This window comes from Xenopus tropicalis, chromosome 1, assembly GCF_000004195.4.
Source record: "Xenopus tropicalis strain Nigerian chromosome 1, UCB_Xtro_10.0, whole genome shotgun sequence".
NCBI classification, from domain to species: domain Eukaryota; kingdom Metazoa; phylum Chordata; class Amphibia; order Anura; family Pipidae; genus Xenopus; species Xenopus tropicalis.
In genome coordinates this window covers 130760362-130775589 of record NC_030677.2, presented here as the reverse complement: position 1 = coordinate 130775589, position 15228 = coordinate 130760362, and the positions used below count along the sequence as shown (strand labels likewise).

The 15228-nt window shown below is 39.2% G+C and overlaps 1 protein-coding gene across 1 annotated transcript; it reads left to right on the top strand.

Moving 5' to 3' along the window:
* The first annotated feature begins 10322 nt into the window (after positions 1 to 10322).
* Positions 10323 to 15228, top strand: LOC105946329. Its single transcript, XM_031895106.1, has 6 exons — positions 10323 to 10417; positions 12043 to 12240; positions 13341 to 13454; positions 13688 to 13818; positions 14834 to 14914; positions 15021 to 15228. Exons 1-6 carry the CDS (start codon positions 10372 to 10374, stop codon positions 15183 to 15185), a joined length of 735 nt encoding a protein of 244 aa, XP_031750966.1. The 5' UTR covers positions 10323 to 10371; the 3' UTR covers positions 15186 to 15228.

The window sequence follows — 15228 nt, the reverse complement described above, 5'->3', positions numbered from 1 at the left end:
TATAACAATATAACTGGTCCTCTTTTACAGGGTCCCTGTCCCCGACTTCTCTAGAGTGAATGGTAACTCTAGGGTAGAGATGGCTTTACTGGGGCCCTGTTGATCCCAGGCTCAGTGGACCTTCCACGTGAGACACATAGGCAGCCACAGAGGAAGACCCACCCCTTTGCTAAATACTATATTGGAGTGCAAAGGGTGGCGTCAACCTGTAAACCAATAAGGCACATATGCAAAAGTATAAACTGGATACATGGGTCTTTGCCCAGTAACAGCATAAACTAAGGAAGTTGTAGGGTTTAAAGCCATAGGGGCATATTAACCCTATGGGTCCCTACATTTACATGGAAATACAGTTGGTTTAAGAATTATGAACATTAGAGTTATAACCAATAGTAATGAGAAAATCTATCCCGTTTCGCAAAATGACCAGAAAATTAGTGAAACGGCGAAAAATCTTTGAAACGTGTTTGTCGCACAACTTTTTTGTTGCCCGTGTCTTTTTTTGTCACCCGCATCTTTTTTTTGTGTCATCCACAGCTTTTTTTGCTGCAACCACACCTATTTTGCCACAACCGTGCCCATTTTTTCGCGATGTGCTGATTTTAACATGACCACGCCTATTTTGACACAACCACAACTTTTTTGGCTGCACGCCAAATTTTTCCTCTGCAAATTTTTGTGGATGTTTCGTGAAACAATTCGCCAATGGCAAAATGCGGAAGTTCGCTGCGAATCCATGCCTGACGAAAAAATGTGCTCATAACTAACCAATAGCAGTAATGGCCGTACGTCCTCTGACTGGATTAGGGCAGGGCTGGAGGACTATAGAGGAATTTGATTTTTTTACTCCCCCATCCTGCCTAAGGGTTCCAAAGGTCGCAATGTATTTTGTTACTGTAATTAGCCCCATTAACATTAATGTATGATAATTAATTGGTCCATTACATGGAAAGTTGTTGAGTGTTGGAGTAGGTGCACCACAGGTTTCTGTATTGGGGACACTTTTTGTAATTTTTGACTTTGAAGCATGTATTTATAGGTAATACAAGAATTTGTAGCTCAATATAATCTATGTAGTGTATGATCCTTGTAGGACAATGTAAACAAACTGAAATTGCAGATGAAATACAGCATAAAAAATGCAACAATAAATCCTCAATAGAACAAAGTTAGGTGAAACCTTTATGGTGTAAGACATTCTGTTCCACCTTCTCTAGAATATGTGGTAAAGTTGTGATGTTCTTGGGGACCCAGAAAATAGCAAAAGAAGAGCAACTGTGTTTATAGAAAGAATAAAACCTTTGTCATTTATGGAAAGGAGTCTTTTTTCAACGTACAATTTCTCAGTGAAAAATTTGTGATATTATGGAAAACTTTGCAAAACGCGTGTGCCGTGCATCTTTTTTTATGCGACCCTGCCTATTTTGATATGATTACATATGTTTCTTTATGGCGATGGCAAAATGCTGAAATTCGCTGTGAATCCATGCCTGCGCCCTGAGACCACCCACATTCTTGCCCCCCCCCCCGCGCATAAGCAAACACCTCCCCCCCACCACACTCACGTAGGGAGCAGTGGGGAGAGGTCCCAATTGCTCCGTATAGGAGCAAAATTGCTAAATTTTTATGCGGCGGGGCGGCATGCCTCCCCTAAATTTGTGCTGCCCTAGGCCCAGGCCTTTGTGGGCTCGCCACAAATCTGGGCCTGAAAATGGGTTTGAAGAAGACTCCCTCCTCTGACAAATATTCATACTCTTTACCACCTCCCAATGATTACACCTGTACTCTTCCACTTTCCTTTACTGATTATCTCACTCCTACACAGCAAACTTCTGTGCTTCCCTGATCCCATGGAGGCCGTTTTTTCCAGAAACAATCAGCCCCTAGACATTCTCACTGTAAATGAACTGTGGATCTGTTATTTCTGAGTGCCAAACAAAGAATAAATAAATATAGGCAGTATCTTGGTCTGCTCCTACAGGTGCTTGCATTTAAACTAACATAAAAGAAGTCAACAGCCAAGACTTCCACAATAAGTGAACCAGCTGGCTTCTGCTACATTGTTGCAAATGTCAAAACTAGCTGTGTGTGTGTGTGTGTGTGTGTGTGTGTGTGTGTGTGTGTGTGTGTGTGTGTGTGTGTGAACAGAAAGGAGCAAACAAACACTGCTTTTAATAGCAATCACATTTACAAATAACTTACATACCACTAAAAATGTGTAATTAATGTAAATTGAAAAGCTGCTTAGAATTACATTTTCTTTTGGGCTTATAGCCTTTTTTAAAGTTGCATAAAAGAGATAAAACATTGTGGCATTGTAGATAGCTTGCTTTCTATTGCAATAGATTGGTTCAAGTTTAGTATATACCTTCAGAGTATTGAAAAGAAAAATGATTGTGTAGGGCAAGCCTTTGGTATGCCCAGAAGGGTTCCATGGGACTGGATGCCTAAGAATTCTATTCTAGTATGCTGGAGACAGGGTATTTATTTCTCAGAAATTGTAGTGTCAGATGGCAAAATGATACCTTCACACAAACTATTGTTGTTTTTCTCAACCCTAGTAATTATCATTTACAAAAATATATGTTTAGAACTGAGTTATAATTAAAAATCATTGCTGAAAGCTGCCTTTGCAGTGTTGCAATTTCAACAGCTTTATTTCTACTAGGCCATAGCTGGTACATTATTTACTTTCATCCTTATCTCGTTTACATAAAGACTGGTGATTACATTAACTCAAATGTTACTTATTGTCTTTATTATGTTTTATAAATGATTTTTATGTTGCTTCCAAATGTCCTTCTTTTTTTAATTGGCTAGTTCTTTTTCCACCCCTGCCCCTTAGATTTAGCATTATTCATACATAGGACAGAGGCCATTAATGTCTTAAATATTGCAAGGAGTTATCAGCAACAAGCAGTTATTTACAGATTAAGATAATGTCTCAGTGTATTTGCCAATACTAATAGCTCTTATGTAGACTTATGTACAGTACCGTGGGATTTTCTTTTTTCCTCTCATATCGCTGCACAAGTATAAACAGTGACAAAGGTCATTTTGGTCTTTAATAAAATGTTATACTAACCAATGACTTGTCTTGAACACAAAAAATGGGGATTTTTTGCTTCATTGTTGGGGAAAATTAAATATTCTATGTCCAAGGGCCATTCTCCCCCTGTTTTTGCACACTGGGGACAGTTTTTGCCTGATAAGGATCATCTATAAATTGGCCATGGCTTGAATTAAAGTGTCAAAACTGGCCAGAAGAGGGCTATTTTGTTCAAGTAACCTATGGTCCAAAGTCTGGGGTGTCCCTTGAAGTAGAGAAATAATGTACCCCCCGCACATACATTCTTAGATGGATAGGACTGAGGTTTCAGCGTGAACAGAAGCCGACATCTGTTGATTAAAATCCAAAAGTCTTTGCGATCACCAAAAAACTTATCTGGCATTGCCACTTTAGGTTTAAAATGCAAAGGAGTAGAGGCAGGCTTATCCACAGCAACTGATGGGAACTGGACTAAAGGAGCAGCAGGACACCTAAGGCAGCAGCCCAGATGCCACCCCCTCTCTCCCACTCCAGCCTTAAAAAAGACAAATTTACACTTTAAAGAAAGAAAAATTCCCTCTTAAGATTACCAGAGGTGGCTTTTTGCCTCCCCTGGTAGCTGGCTGCTCCCTGCCGCCTGAGACAAGGTTCAAATGTTGCTATTGACTTTACCCTCCTAAGGCTTGAAATGTAAGCCACAAGTGAAACAAAGTAAAGTCGGCCAAGCACACCTCATAGAATACTGCAGCAAACTGATCTGGCTGTCTTAATTTCCATGGGTTAGTATCTCCTTGCTATATGGAGGCTATTCATTATTAAACATTCAAGTTGTGAGCATCAGGAAACATTTCACAGTAGCAACAAACTGAACGTAACCAAGCTGTTTACACTCACATACCTCTCCTATGGAATCAGGTAAATGTACTTTGGTGGGGAGATATATTGGGTTAATTTATCATTTTTGCAACTATGTTTGAGACAATAGTGATCAATAAAATGGGTGTTAACATTTCGAGTGTACTAGAATACAGTATAACAATCTGTTTATGTAAATCTGTTTATATAGAGCTGCTTAACAGCATGAAAATTAAATAGTAAAGAGTAAAGCTTGGCTGTGTGTTTAACGGCTTCCCTTGCTTGCCTAGGATACGTGACTCATGGGTTTGTAATTTGGAAAAAAGGGAGTGGAGTGGAATATTTCTCAATTGAAGTTTGTTAAGAAGACATCTACAGCTATAGTAATCTAGTTTTTACTAAATAGATTTATATATTAGAAGGCTGGGATCTAGAAGTAACATACAATGTTACCAGCCAACTATATGAAAGAAAATGTAACAAAAGTTATGAATAGTTTCTTTACACTGTTCTTAGACTAGATATTGCAAATAGCCATAATTCAATTTTTAATACACACTGTTAAGGTCCATAATATTTAAGTACAATATAATGGCTTTTCAGTAAGAAGAAAAGAACACGCCACTCTCAGACGCACATGACACCGGGACGGGGAAACAAGGGGTTACACTCAGTCACCTTTCACACAGGTTAGACTAACATCAGGTACCCCCAAACACACCACTGCCCCAAATAACTATTCGCTGCCACCATTTATCATTAACAGGCGATAGAAACCTAATACACAAATGTATCACAAACTTTCTCTTACTGTTCTTAGGGTTAGCTTTTACTAATTCAACAAGCACTCTAGCAGCCAAAGGGTTAAATTACAGTCAAACACACTCTCCTGCTAGCAGTCAATTAATTAGCATTTACACAGAACTTGCCCTCCACAGTTACAGACATGAGGTTATAACATTCTAGGCCCAAACATTTATACCAGGTACATGAGTCTTAAAGCCAAAGGACATAACTTTTATTACAAGGGTAAACAGTGCATTTAAAAAGATTTTACAAAAAGAGACATATACATAAATAAAAGGGAATAAAACACAGAGAAACCCTATGTACGTTACCGAGTAAGGAATTTCCAAGTGTCCTCCTGGAGGTAAGAGTTTGAAAGCCTGAGCACACACCCCAACAGAAATTGGGACCTCCAAAATATGAGCTTGCAATTCTCAGGCCAGTTGCTGTCATATAATATTGGCACTTGCCATTACCCAATATTATTATGAACTTATGGGCTTGCTTTAACCCATATGTGGGCGATCAAAATGATACCAAACATGAGGGGTGTCTCCTGTTCCAGTCCCTCAGAAACTATCCCTCCTAACTGGTGGGTATAGGCAGTCCCTGTTTGGTATCATTGGGAAGCATGGGACCTCCTCACAACCAATATGTGATTTATGAGGATGTGAACCCTAAAGCAAAGGAGATATGGACCCCTTTTCTATAATCCATATTTTCTCATGGTTGTTCCTTCCTGCTGTTCTTAGGTCCACAATTGCCTTCCCTGCCCCAAATGGCTGGCTCTGCATTGTGTTATACCCCAGATAGGTTTGTCACCTTCCACAGTCCCTTGCATATTTAATTAATTAAGGGTCTCTTGGAGACACAAAAGCCAAATGCTGCCAGTTTTAACCCTTTACAATGCCAGGGCAACACTGCTGGCATGACACTGTTCACTGGGTCAAAATGCAAAACATGGAAGGGTTTAAGTCCAAAAGTGTGTTAGATAGTGATAGTGATCCCGTTTCACTTCAGCGTAAAATTTGCGAAAGGACAAGAAAATTTGTGGAACAGTGAAAAATCCACAAAACGCATTTCTCGCACGACGTTATTGTCGTCTATGTCTTTTTTTGACACGCCGCAGCTGTTTTGACGTGACCGTGCCCAATCTGAAGCGACCGTGATTTTTTTGACGCGCAGCAAATTTTTCAGTTGCAAATTTTCGCAAAACAATTCGCAAATGGCAAAATGCGGAAATTAGTTGTCAATCCATGCCTTGGGAAAAAAATCGTTCATCACTAGTGTTAGACCATTTAGTGGTGATTGCATACAGTAGATAAAATATATGAGCATAACTGTATTAAAGATCAGGAAATATAGATACAGTTACACATAAGAGTCAGTTTCATAAGGAGCCAATGAACCTATCAGTATGAGTTCAGGCTGTGTGAAGAGAACCATGTAAAAACACCAGGAGCAAACCTAGTGCTTTATGCCCTTTGTTTTTATAAAGGTACAGGTTTCCTGAATGCAGTCCATCCAGTGATTTGAGATGCTGGCAAAAAAACTTGAAAGGACTTGCTTCTGCCTGTCTGTAGTCATAATATACACAGGGAGGGTGGAGCATTACAAACACTGGCATTTGTGTTAAAAGTCTTATAGTTCAGAGAGAGAATTGTTTTGTATCACAGTATTAAAATACCTTACACAGGCCTCAGATATGAGACCTCAGCCAGTGTCTGAGATAGATTAAAATTCAAACTATAGATAAAGGTAATTATACACAGTATTATAAAATTAAAAAAGAAAACAACTTTACCCAACCAGTGCATGTGCGCATCTCTATACCTGCCAGATGTTACCTCTAGCTGACCAGTTGTCTAATTTGAATCCCAAATGGAAGATAATTAAATACTGATAGATTTCAGCTTTGACTATTTATTACCTGATGTCCCGATGTCCCTAATGTACCTAAAAAAGTTTGCTTCAGTCACAGCAACAGGCTTTAGTAATATGGAAAAGTAGTTCTGCATTATTCACCCCAGCTCCCACTTGTTTTATAACATAGGCAGCTTTAAATCCTTTTCACTCGTGTTAGCTGTCCTGAAAGAATTTATGTGTCTCCAAGGCAAAATCACAACAGTTGTGTGATCTGACTGCATTCTTCCATGGAATCCTAGGTGGGTTCTATTTAGCTGATGCTAAGACAGATTATATGGTGAGTTAGAGAAACCATAAATTAACACAAGACAGCCAATGCTGAGATGTGATGGCCTCAATTAACCTTTGACTCTTACACTTTCATACATGTAAGGTTTTTTTTTAGAAGATTGTACTGCAGGGAAAAGTATCATCTCTTGTATTAGGCATACTGTGTGCTGGAACTGACATAATGTTCCTACTGAGTGTTGCTATAATGTGCTATAAGTGAAGCTCTGCCCTCATTGTTGGGCAGCAGGCAGTGCCAGAGCTAGACTGCAGGACTGTGCCAGACCATCTACATGAAGACTAGCACATAGGGAGATATTCCTATAGTCATTAATAGTTTTTAATAGTTTTAATACTTTTTAAATATTGTACAGACAATGATAACACATGCATCCTGGTGTATTGTACAGACAATGATAACACATGCATCCTGGTGCCTATAAATTCCAGCAGTCACTCTGAGTCCTCTGTAATGTGCTTTTCTACAGTGATATACATTACAAGGGTGTATACACAGCACATACAAATTACATACCGTTCAAAGCTTGCCTATGTAGATTGTAAGCTCTTTTGGGCAGGGCCCTCTTCACCTCTTGTATCGGTTACTGATTGCTTTATATGTTACTCTGTATGTCCAATGTATGTAACCCACTTATTGTACAGCGCTGCGGAATATGTTGGCGCTTTATAAATAAATGTTAATGTAATGTATGTGACAGAATGGGGAAGATAATGCCAGGGCTCATGCCCAGGCTACACAATTATAGACCCTGAGAAGGGAGGGCAGTGACATCTAGGAAGTGCTGAATAGAAAGTAAAAGTAATTTGCTGCTCTGTCTGTATGCCTGAGGTGAAAGGTCCCCTTTAAGTAAATTGTGTTATTGGCAAAGATTAAAATGAAATGAATATCTTATATAAAGGTGTAGTGTGTATGAAACTTCTGTGCAAATAATCTGCAAATAATGCACAGTGTGGAGTTGCCCTACAGTGTTTAGTAGAATGCTGCATTTCATTGGTTACCATGGGTTACTTGCCCATGGGCATATTTCTCAGCGTTGATAAATGACCCCATATGTGTTTTACTGTATGTTTCTTTTCCTTTTAAATTCATTCTGTTTCTAACACTCTATAGCCCTAAGGATACAACACAGAGCCTGTCTGCCTACAGCTTTCTGCCAAAGAACTGAACAGGACCTTGCATAACATTAAAGCTTTAACTCCTGCAGGCACAAGATGTTCATCATTGCAGTGCATTGCCACACCCAAGTATGAACAAAGACAGCAAAAGTACAGACATTATATTCCATTAAAAAGCTACAATGCTTTAGGAGAGGCTGCATTCTCATGGACTGGGATTCTAAATAGGCTCTGGCATTTCCAGTACACAGGGGCCCCAAAAAAAACCGGCCAGCCCAATAAATATTGGCTGTCTATGGCATCCTACAGTAGCCCCTCTGGCATTTGCCAGAATCCATAGATTACCAGTCCTGGCCTGCCCAAAGGGGCTCTCATGAAATACTGTATACCATATTTGCCCCCCTCCATCTGACTGGGGTGTAAAAGGCCCACCGGGACTGATACCTCAGAAGTACACGCTAACCCACCTACCCGTTCACCCACCATCAGTCCCATCCCAATCCCGTGTGTGTACCTTATACTTCACTGTGATCAAGGGAGGGAGGGCAGTAGGGAGTGGCAGGTGGGAATCTGGTCCAGGTCAGAGGGGCCCACTGGCTTTTTTCCCGGTGTCCTGCCAGCCCAGATGTTCTAATCTAGATCTATGGATCTATGGACTGTACTGCAGTTTTGGCTGATTACAATAGTAAAATATATACTGTGATTGTGTACCCTGCAATAGACTCACCAGTAATGTGTGTGTATTGAGGGTTTTTCTTTTTAACTGCAACCAGTAAGGAGACACAACAAACATTGTAAAAGAGAAGAATCAAAGCTCTTGAATCACAATGATAAACTTTGCATTCAGCTGAAGTTAAATAGACTGACTCACGGAATATAAGTAAATCCTTTCAGAGTGTTGCAATCTATAATGTTCGCTAGCTTTTTTGTTTTGTTAAATGATATTTACACATAATTTGTGAGACTGTCTATTCATTTACCATAAAAAAAAGAAAAGCAAACAATACTTCAGGGAAATATAAAGCAGAGATTTGACAGGGCAATGCCTATTTTCTGACACACCTAGATATTTAAATCTTGCTTTGCTGCCCTCTACTGATCTGATTTACACCCCTGTATAAATGCTATTTCTTACTTTCTGCTAAACTGTAACTTTTCTTTTGTTCTCCCAACAAATTTATACAGCACTGGGTTTCCTTTTGCTTGCCCTCGGATACCCCATGTCTTATGCACTAATAACTTGTGTTAGCAGCAGCTGTTATTGTGCTCTAACATTGTACAGTACAATAGAAGTTCAGTAGGCAGCCCCACCCTGCTCCGTGCTGAGAAGTCTTTGTTATACTGTTATTTATAATGGAAACTCAGGCAGCAGTGCCAGAACATTCGTCGGCATCATTACTGGAATTGTAGTGTTTTAGGAACTATGCCTAAGAAGCATTTAATTTTATAAGCAGGAAGCAAATATTGCTATTTCAAGAAATCCAGTAGCAAATATGGGGAGCAAGGGGAACGTAACCCAAATACAGTTCCTTGCATAATAAAAAAAAATTTAATTCTGGATCCAAAAATGGGTCCATAATCTCTTTCTCCTTTAACAGTGTGTTATTTCACCTTACAATAAAAATATTAACTGGAAACAAGGCTCTAAACTACTATTTTGGTTGGTCAAAATAAAAATAAAAAAACTATTTGACCACAGTACCTTTGAAGGCATATTCACTGGCAAACCAGAAACTTATAGAGGGCAAAATTTTTACCCATTGATCCAACTAAATGGACTACTAATTGCTTTTGTTAGTTCAGTTTTGCCATCCACGTTGTTAGATGAAGGCAACAACAGTTATGCGAGACTGCGCTTTGCAGCCCAGGTATATATCTTGGTCCTCCAAAGGCATTGCAGTGTCTTTAACTGTGATTTACAATGTACAGTATATTGTAAATGTAATAATGTAATAATATTCCTGGAAAAAATATGCATGGCGTGGATAATTCTAGAGCCCTACCTATATTGTTTTGCAGCTAAAGAAAACTAACCTGACACTATATTGAAACAAGTATGACGCATTTCAAAATTCTTCAAATAGATCTGACAATATTACGTTATGATTCATAGGGTATTAGCACAAACTGTTTTGCTAGAAAGTATTTGTATGTGTTTTATGAGTAAAAAGAAAACAAAAAAATGCAAAAAAAAAGTTTAAAAGATTTTAATTACAGACCTTGATGCTCCTTTTGTAGTGCCCATTTCTGCTTTATTGCTATAAATAATATTGTGCTTATGTATTTTTATTTTTTTAGCTGTTAATATATCCTCGCCAAATGAAAATGTTCAGCTTTCATCTAAATCATGGATGGGGAAAGACAATGTTGCTACTGCACACAGTCAATATGAGCTGGGTAAGACATACTGTTGTTTAGTTACTGTAGTGTATAAATATGGCTGCAGGGAATGGTTCCTTCTATTTGTGCCATATCAAGCAATTGTACATACATGTATAGGGACATCATTGGCCAGAGAAAGGTCCCCATCCTGCATGCTACCTTGTTGGAACTAGTAGTGGTAGTATGGTACTGCTGGTTTCACGCCACTGCTGTGATCTCAAGACTGAAAAGTGTAATAGAGAAACAGCATGAAAGCCCTTTATCACAAGATTTAAATTAGAAGCAGGGTTGAGTTTCTGGAATAACTGTAAGCTACAAGCATGGGTTCTCTGTCATTTTATGTAAAATAACTCTGTTACCTTGTTTGTTATCCATTAAGAAAGCAGAAGGAAAGGGGGCCCAATTTTTAGGCATCTCCCAGTGATTAAAATTACCAAACTCAGACCCCAGGGCAGCATTCCTTTTCACTGAAAAATGCTCTGGTCTTGTTCTATATTAGTGAGCCCTGATCTGTGGGACTGTTGCTGCTGCCCTGACTGGGTGCACTACTGTGCATTTGTACAACAAACAGCAACCACAACTAGTGATGAGCAATTTTTTTCAGCAGGCATGGATTTGCAGCGAATCACTGCATTTCGGCATTGGCGAATTGTTTTGTGAAAATTAGCCCCAGAAAATGTTGCGTCAAAAAAACTCCGGGTTGCATCACAATGGGGTGTGGTCACGTCAAAAAAGATGCGGGCAACAGAAAAGTTTTGCAACAACTGCGTTTCACTGATTTTTCATTGTTTCGCGAATTTTATGGCAAAGCAAAATGGAACAGATATGCTCATCACAAACCAAAACTGATAAGATCAAGAAGATAGGGGCTCAGCCCTCACTATGATAGTTCCCCAGGCTGGCACATGGTTTAGTGCATGAGAGTGCATGATGCACACACACAGGGGCAGCGGCATGAGAGTGCATGATGCACACACACAGGGGCAGCGGGCATCGTATGCACAATGCACACACACACAGGGCAGCGAGATTACCAGGGCTGCTGCAGTGGGGGGAAAGGGTCCGGAACTAGTGCTAGGTGAAAGAAGAGGTACCTGCCTGACGCCCCCCACCCCTAGCTCCGGCCCTGAATGTATCAATAAATCTGCATGGAGCAAAAATACCAGATTAGAGAGCACTACAATTGCCAATCACTGTCAATTTCACACTAAGCCATGGAGCAAACACAACTATGCTTAGTTACAAAATATCAGATATACAGATACAGAAAATATACATAAATATTGGCTTCTAGTCATTAAATTATGGTCTCTGCTGGTGGATACAGTTTAACTGGCACTAGCTCAGTAATATAAAATTGCTACTAAAGCATGTGCCTATCATACTGAATGATACATAGAGGATATATAGTCATATAAATCTCACTGCAAATAATTTTTGTTTTTTCAGGAATTGCTGTGTGCTAATAGTGAAGATGAATACACAAAGCTGATAAACTGAGAATTTTCTATTGAAATACTTGTAATTAGACAATAAACATTTATGCGGCACAAGAAATAATTACAAACTATCAGCATTTGCTAGCGAGATTATTTTCTCTTGTTTAGAGAACAAAACAGTTTTTCTTTTTTACATACTAGGGCCTTGGGGAGAGAAAATGGTTCCTTACAGTGCACAGGCATCTGGGAATTCAATCACCACAGACAATATGCAATATTCATCAGCAATGTGCACCACTGAGCTACCTGGAAGTGTTATAAGTTTGTCTGAAGAGTTAAGTGCGTATCCTTCTTGTATAACTAAAAGTATTGCAGTTGATGAGGGAGATTCAATAGAAGGTAGGTGTTCCACATATTATTATGTTATTATCCACATAAATTATTCATTATATTTTAAAGTTACTTTACATATGAGGGCTAATTTTACTTCTATGGGGCAATGTGCAAAGGGCTGTACATCCCATTAGAAATGGAAATACATTTTCTTTCATTAGGTAAACTTTTATTTTGTGGTTTACATCCTCTCATTATAGATATTAAGGCTTTTGGCTGCCCAGACTACCAGAACTCACTACCTTGAGTAGCCTCATAGCCTGACTTTATCTCTAACCTCATTCACAAACCTTCCTTCCAATTTTATCTTCTTTTGGGACTAATTTCACCCCAGGATCAACACGCACACACATTCTCCTGCCATACTGAGGGGGAAACAGAGTCACATCTCTTAACCAGTCATTTAGTACTACTGGGGAACACTGGATCTGTAGTCGTCAGTCATCCTTAATCTACCTCACCAGATGATCCCACCCAGTTGGGCTTCCTAAATGGTGTTTCTCACACAATTCCTTCTAAAGTTATGAGGTGACAGTGTTGGACAATGGTGACCAGGGCCCACCAGGGCTGCCACCTCAGTGGCCCACCACCCCAGTCACAAACTTCTGAACTCACAGGTGCCCCTTGTTCACCCTTCTCCGCCCAATGTGTGAATGCCATGTTACACTGTGTCACATTGCATTCTTCGTGTTCCTAAACACATCGCATTCTTAGGGGTGAGGGTGGAGGGCTAAGTTTCCAGCAGGGTTTGGGACTAGGTCAATGGGGCCTATAAGGGCCAGAGCCCACCGGCTTTTTTTCCTGATGTCCTGCCGGCTCAATCTGACCCTGTAACATGAGCTGTCTCTTTCTCTAAGGTTGATAGTCTATCAACAAATCAACATATTAAGAATAAATATAATTATTATAATTTGGATATTCAAAGGATGATTCAGATTTAGTTTGGCATTTAGCAAAGTTTTGGGTGGCAAATTGATAATCTAAAAATTTTAGACTAAGTGCATCCCTGTTATTGGTGATATTTCTACTTTATCACTATACTGTATATATAAGTAGATCGATCATTTTTGCACAATATATTGTTTTGGCTGTATTTGCACCTACAGATCCTGATGAAAAGGGAAAATCTTGGCTCAGCAAGATAGGAATTTACAGGAACAAGCTAACATTTTTACCACATTGGTCAAGCAGGGAAGAAAGCACAACAGACTTTAACCACGGTACTGTACTGGTTAGGATATCCCATGGAGATTCAAATCTGAGAAAAAAAATTACTGCATTTGTATTTTATTTATTATAAAGAACAGTGTTGCTGTGTCTTTTTATCCTGCCCCAGTATGCTCTGAGCCCTTTGTAGTAGTTGCTCCTGGCAGTGTTTTATGTTGTGGGTTAGGCAATGAAAGAATAATAGCCACTAGGATTCTTCATAGCTTTTTATTTGTGTTTTTTTCAGATTCTGCAGACATGCATGCCTTAAAAAACTCTTCTTTCATTTTTCGGGATCCAAGCGATATGACTAAGCACATGGCAAATGAAGGTCAACTTTATATTCCGTACAATTTAGCTAAATTTTACATAAATAAGGTGTGTATATTTGAGAATAAGCCTTCTTATTGGGTACAGTTTAATTCACAGCTATTAATTTAGAGCCATGTAGTTTTACATGCAGTTCATCACTTACTACCAAGTCATAGAAAACCAAAGGATATGGGTCTATTTTTATAATTCCTGACTAGTAACTGTGAAAAATATACCTAAAAGGGTAAGTTGCCTGAGAATAGACACAGTTATCCTGATACATTGCAGAATGACATATTGCAAATCTGGGGACACTTCCACACTGAGCTGTCAGTAGGTGATACATGTGGCACTTAGCTATATGTGTGTGTGTGGAGCTATGTGTATCAAGGTATTCAGTTGGAGTCACAAGGCAACTCATTATTAGTGGCACAGCAACAATTGATTTAACTTTAACTATTACCCATGGTCAAAGTAAATTATAAATATATTCAGTTGTAATTCTGAGTGTTAAAGACCACAGTTACTTTCAATATAGTTAATTAACTAATCACTTGGTACAGCTTGGGTACAGTTTATCATTTAACCTGTAAGATGAGTAGCTGCTACTTTTTGCTGGCAAGAAGTTCACATCATTTTTGCAATAGATACTAATCTCCTCAGGGTTAGACTGGGGTGTCCAGGGACCACTGGGGCCACCCCAGTTGTGACTCCTTCCCTTCCTTCTTGCGACCGCCATGGGGAAAAGACTTGTGGGCTCCCACAGTTGGCAAAGGGGGCGGACTGGGTCAGTGGGGGGCCGCAGGTTTTTCCCAGTACCCCGCCAACCTAGTCCAACCCTGAATAGCCTTGGATGAGCTTTATAGTGCTCTGACCTGGCAGCACTCTCTCAAGTCTCTCTCTCTTGGAAATAGACAGTGCAATCATATTAACTTTCTCCTGGAACTGACTCAGAAGCTTTGCTGTGTGTTTGGTGTGTATCCCTAGTCTCTCTCCTACTTTTCTTCAGGGCAGCTCTACTCTTATTTTAGTGGATGGAATATTTAGAAATAAAATATTTATTTGTATATTTGCATATTAGATTGTTAAAGATATGCAACAAATGCAAACCAAACACACTGAGGCCACCAGACAACTTAAAGTGGCAGAAAAACAAAAGCAGGTACGTAGATAATGTCACATACAGTATACACTGTAATAATAATGTTATTAGTCATTCAGCTGAGGAGGGGTTAATAAAGAAACTTTATTCTAACATTGTGCCTTAGGAACAAGCAGTGCTTGCCATTAGAACTCATTATCGGGATAAAATGAAAATGCTAAAATTCAGATTAGAAGCCTATCAAGAAACAATGGAAAAGAAAAACAAAGAACTTTGTGACAAAATAAAGGTAAAACTGAATAATACCCCACAAACCAATGAGGTGGAATAATTTGATTTGTAGTAGACTGCGTCTAAAAATATCAAAGTCTAAA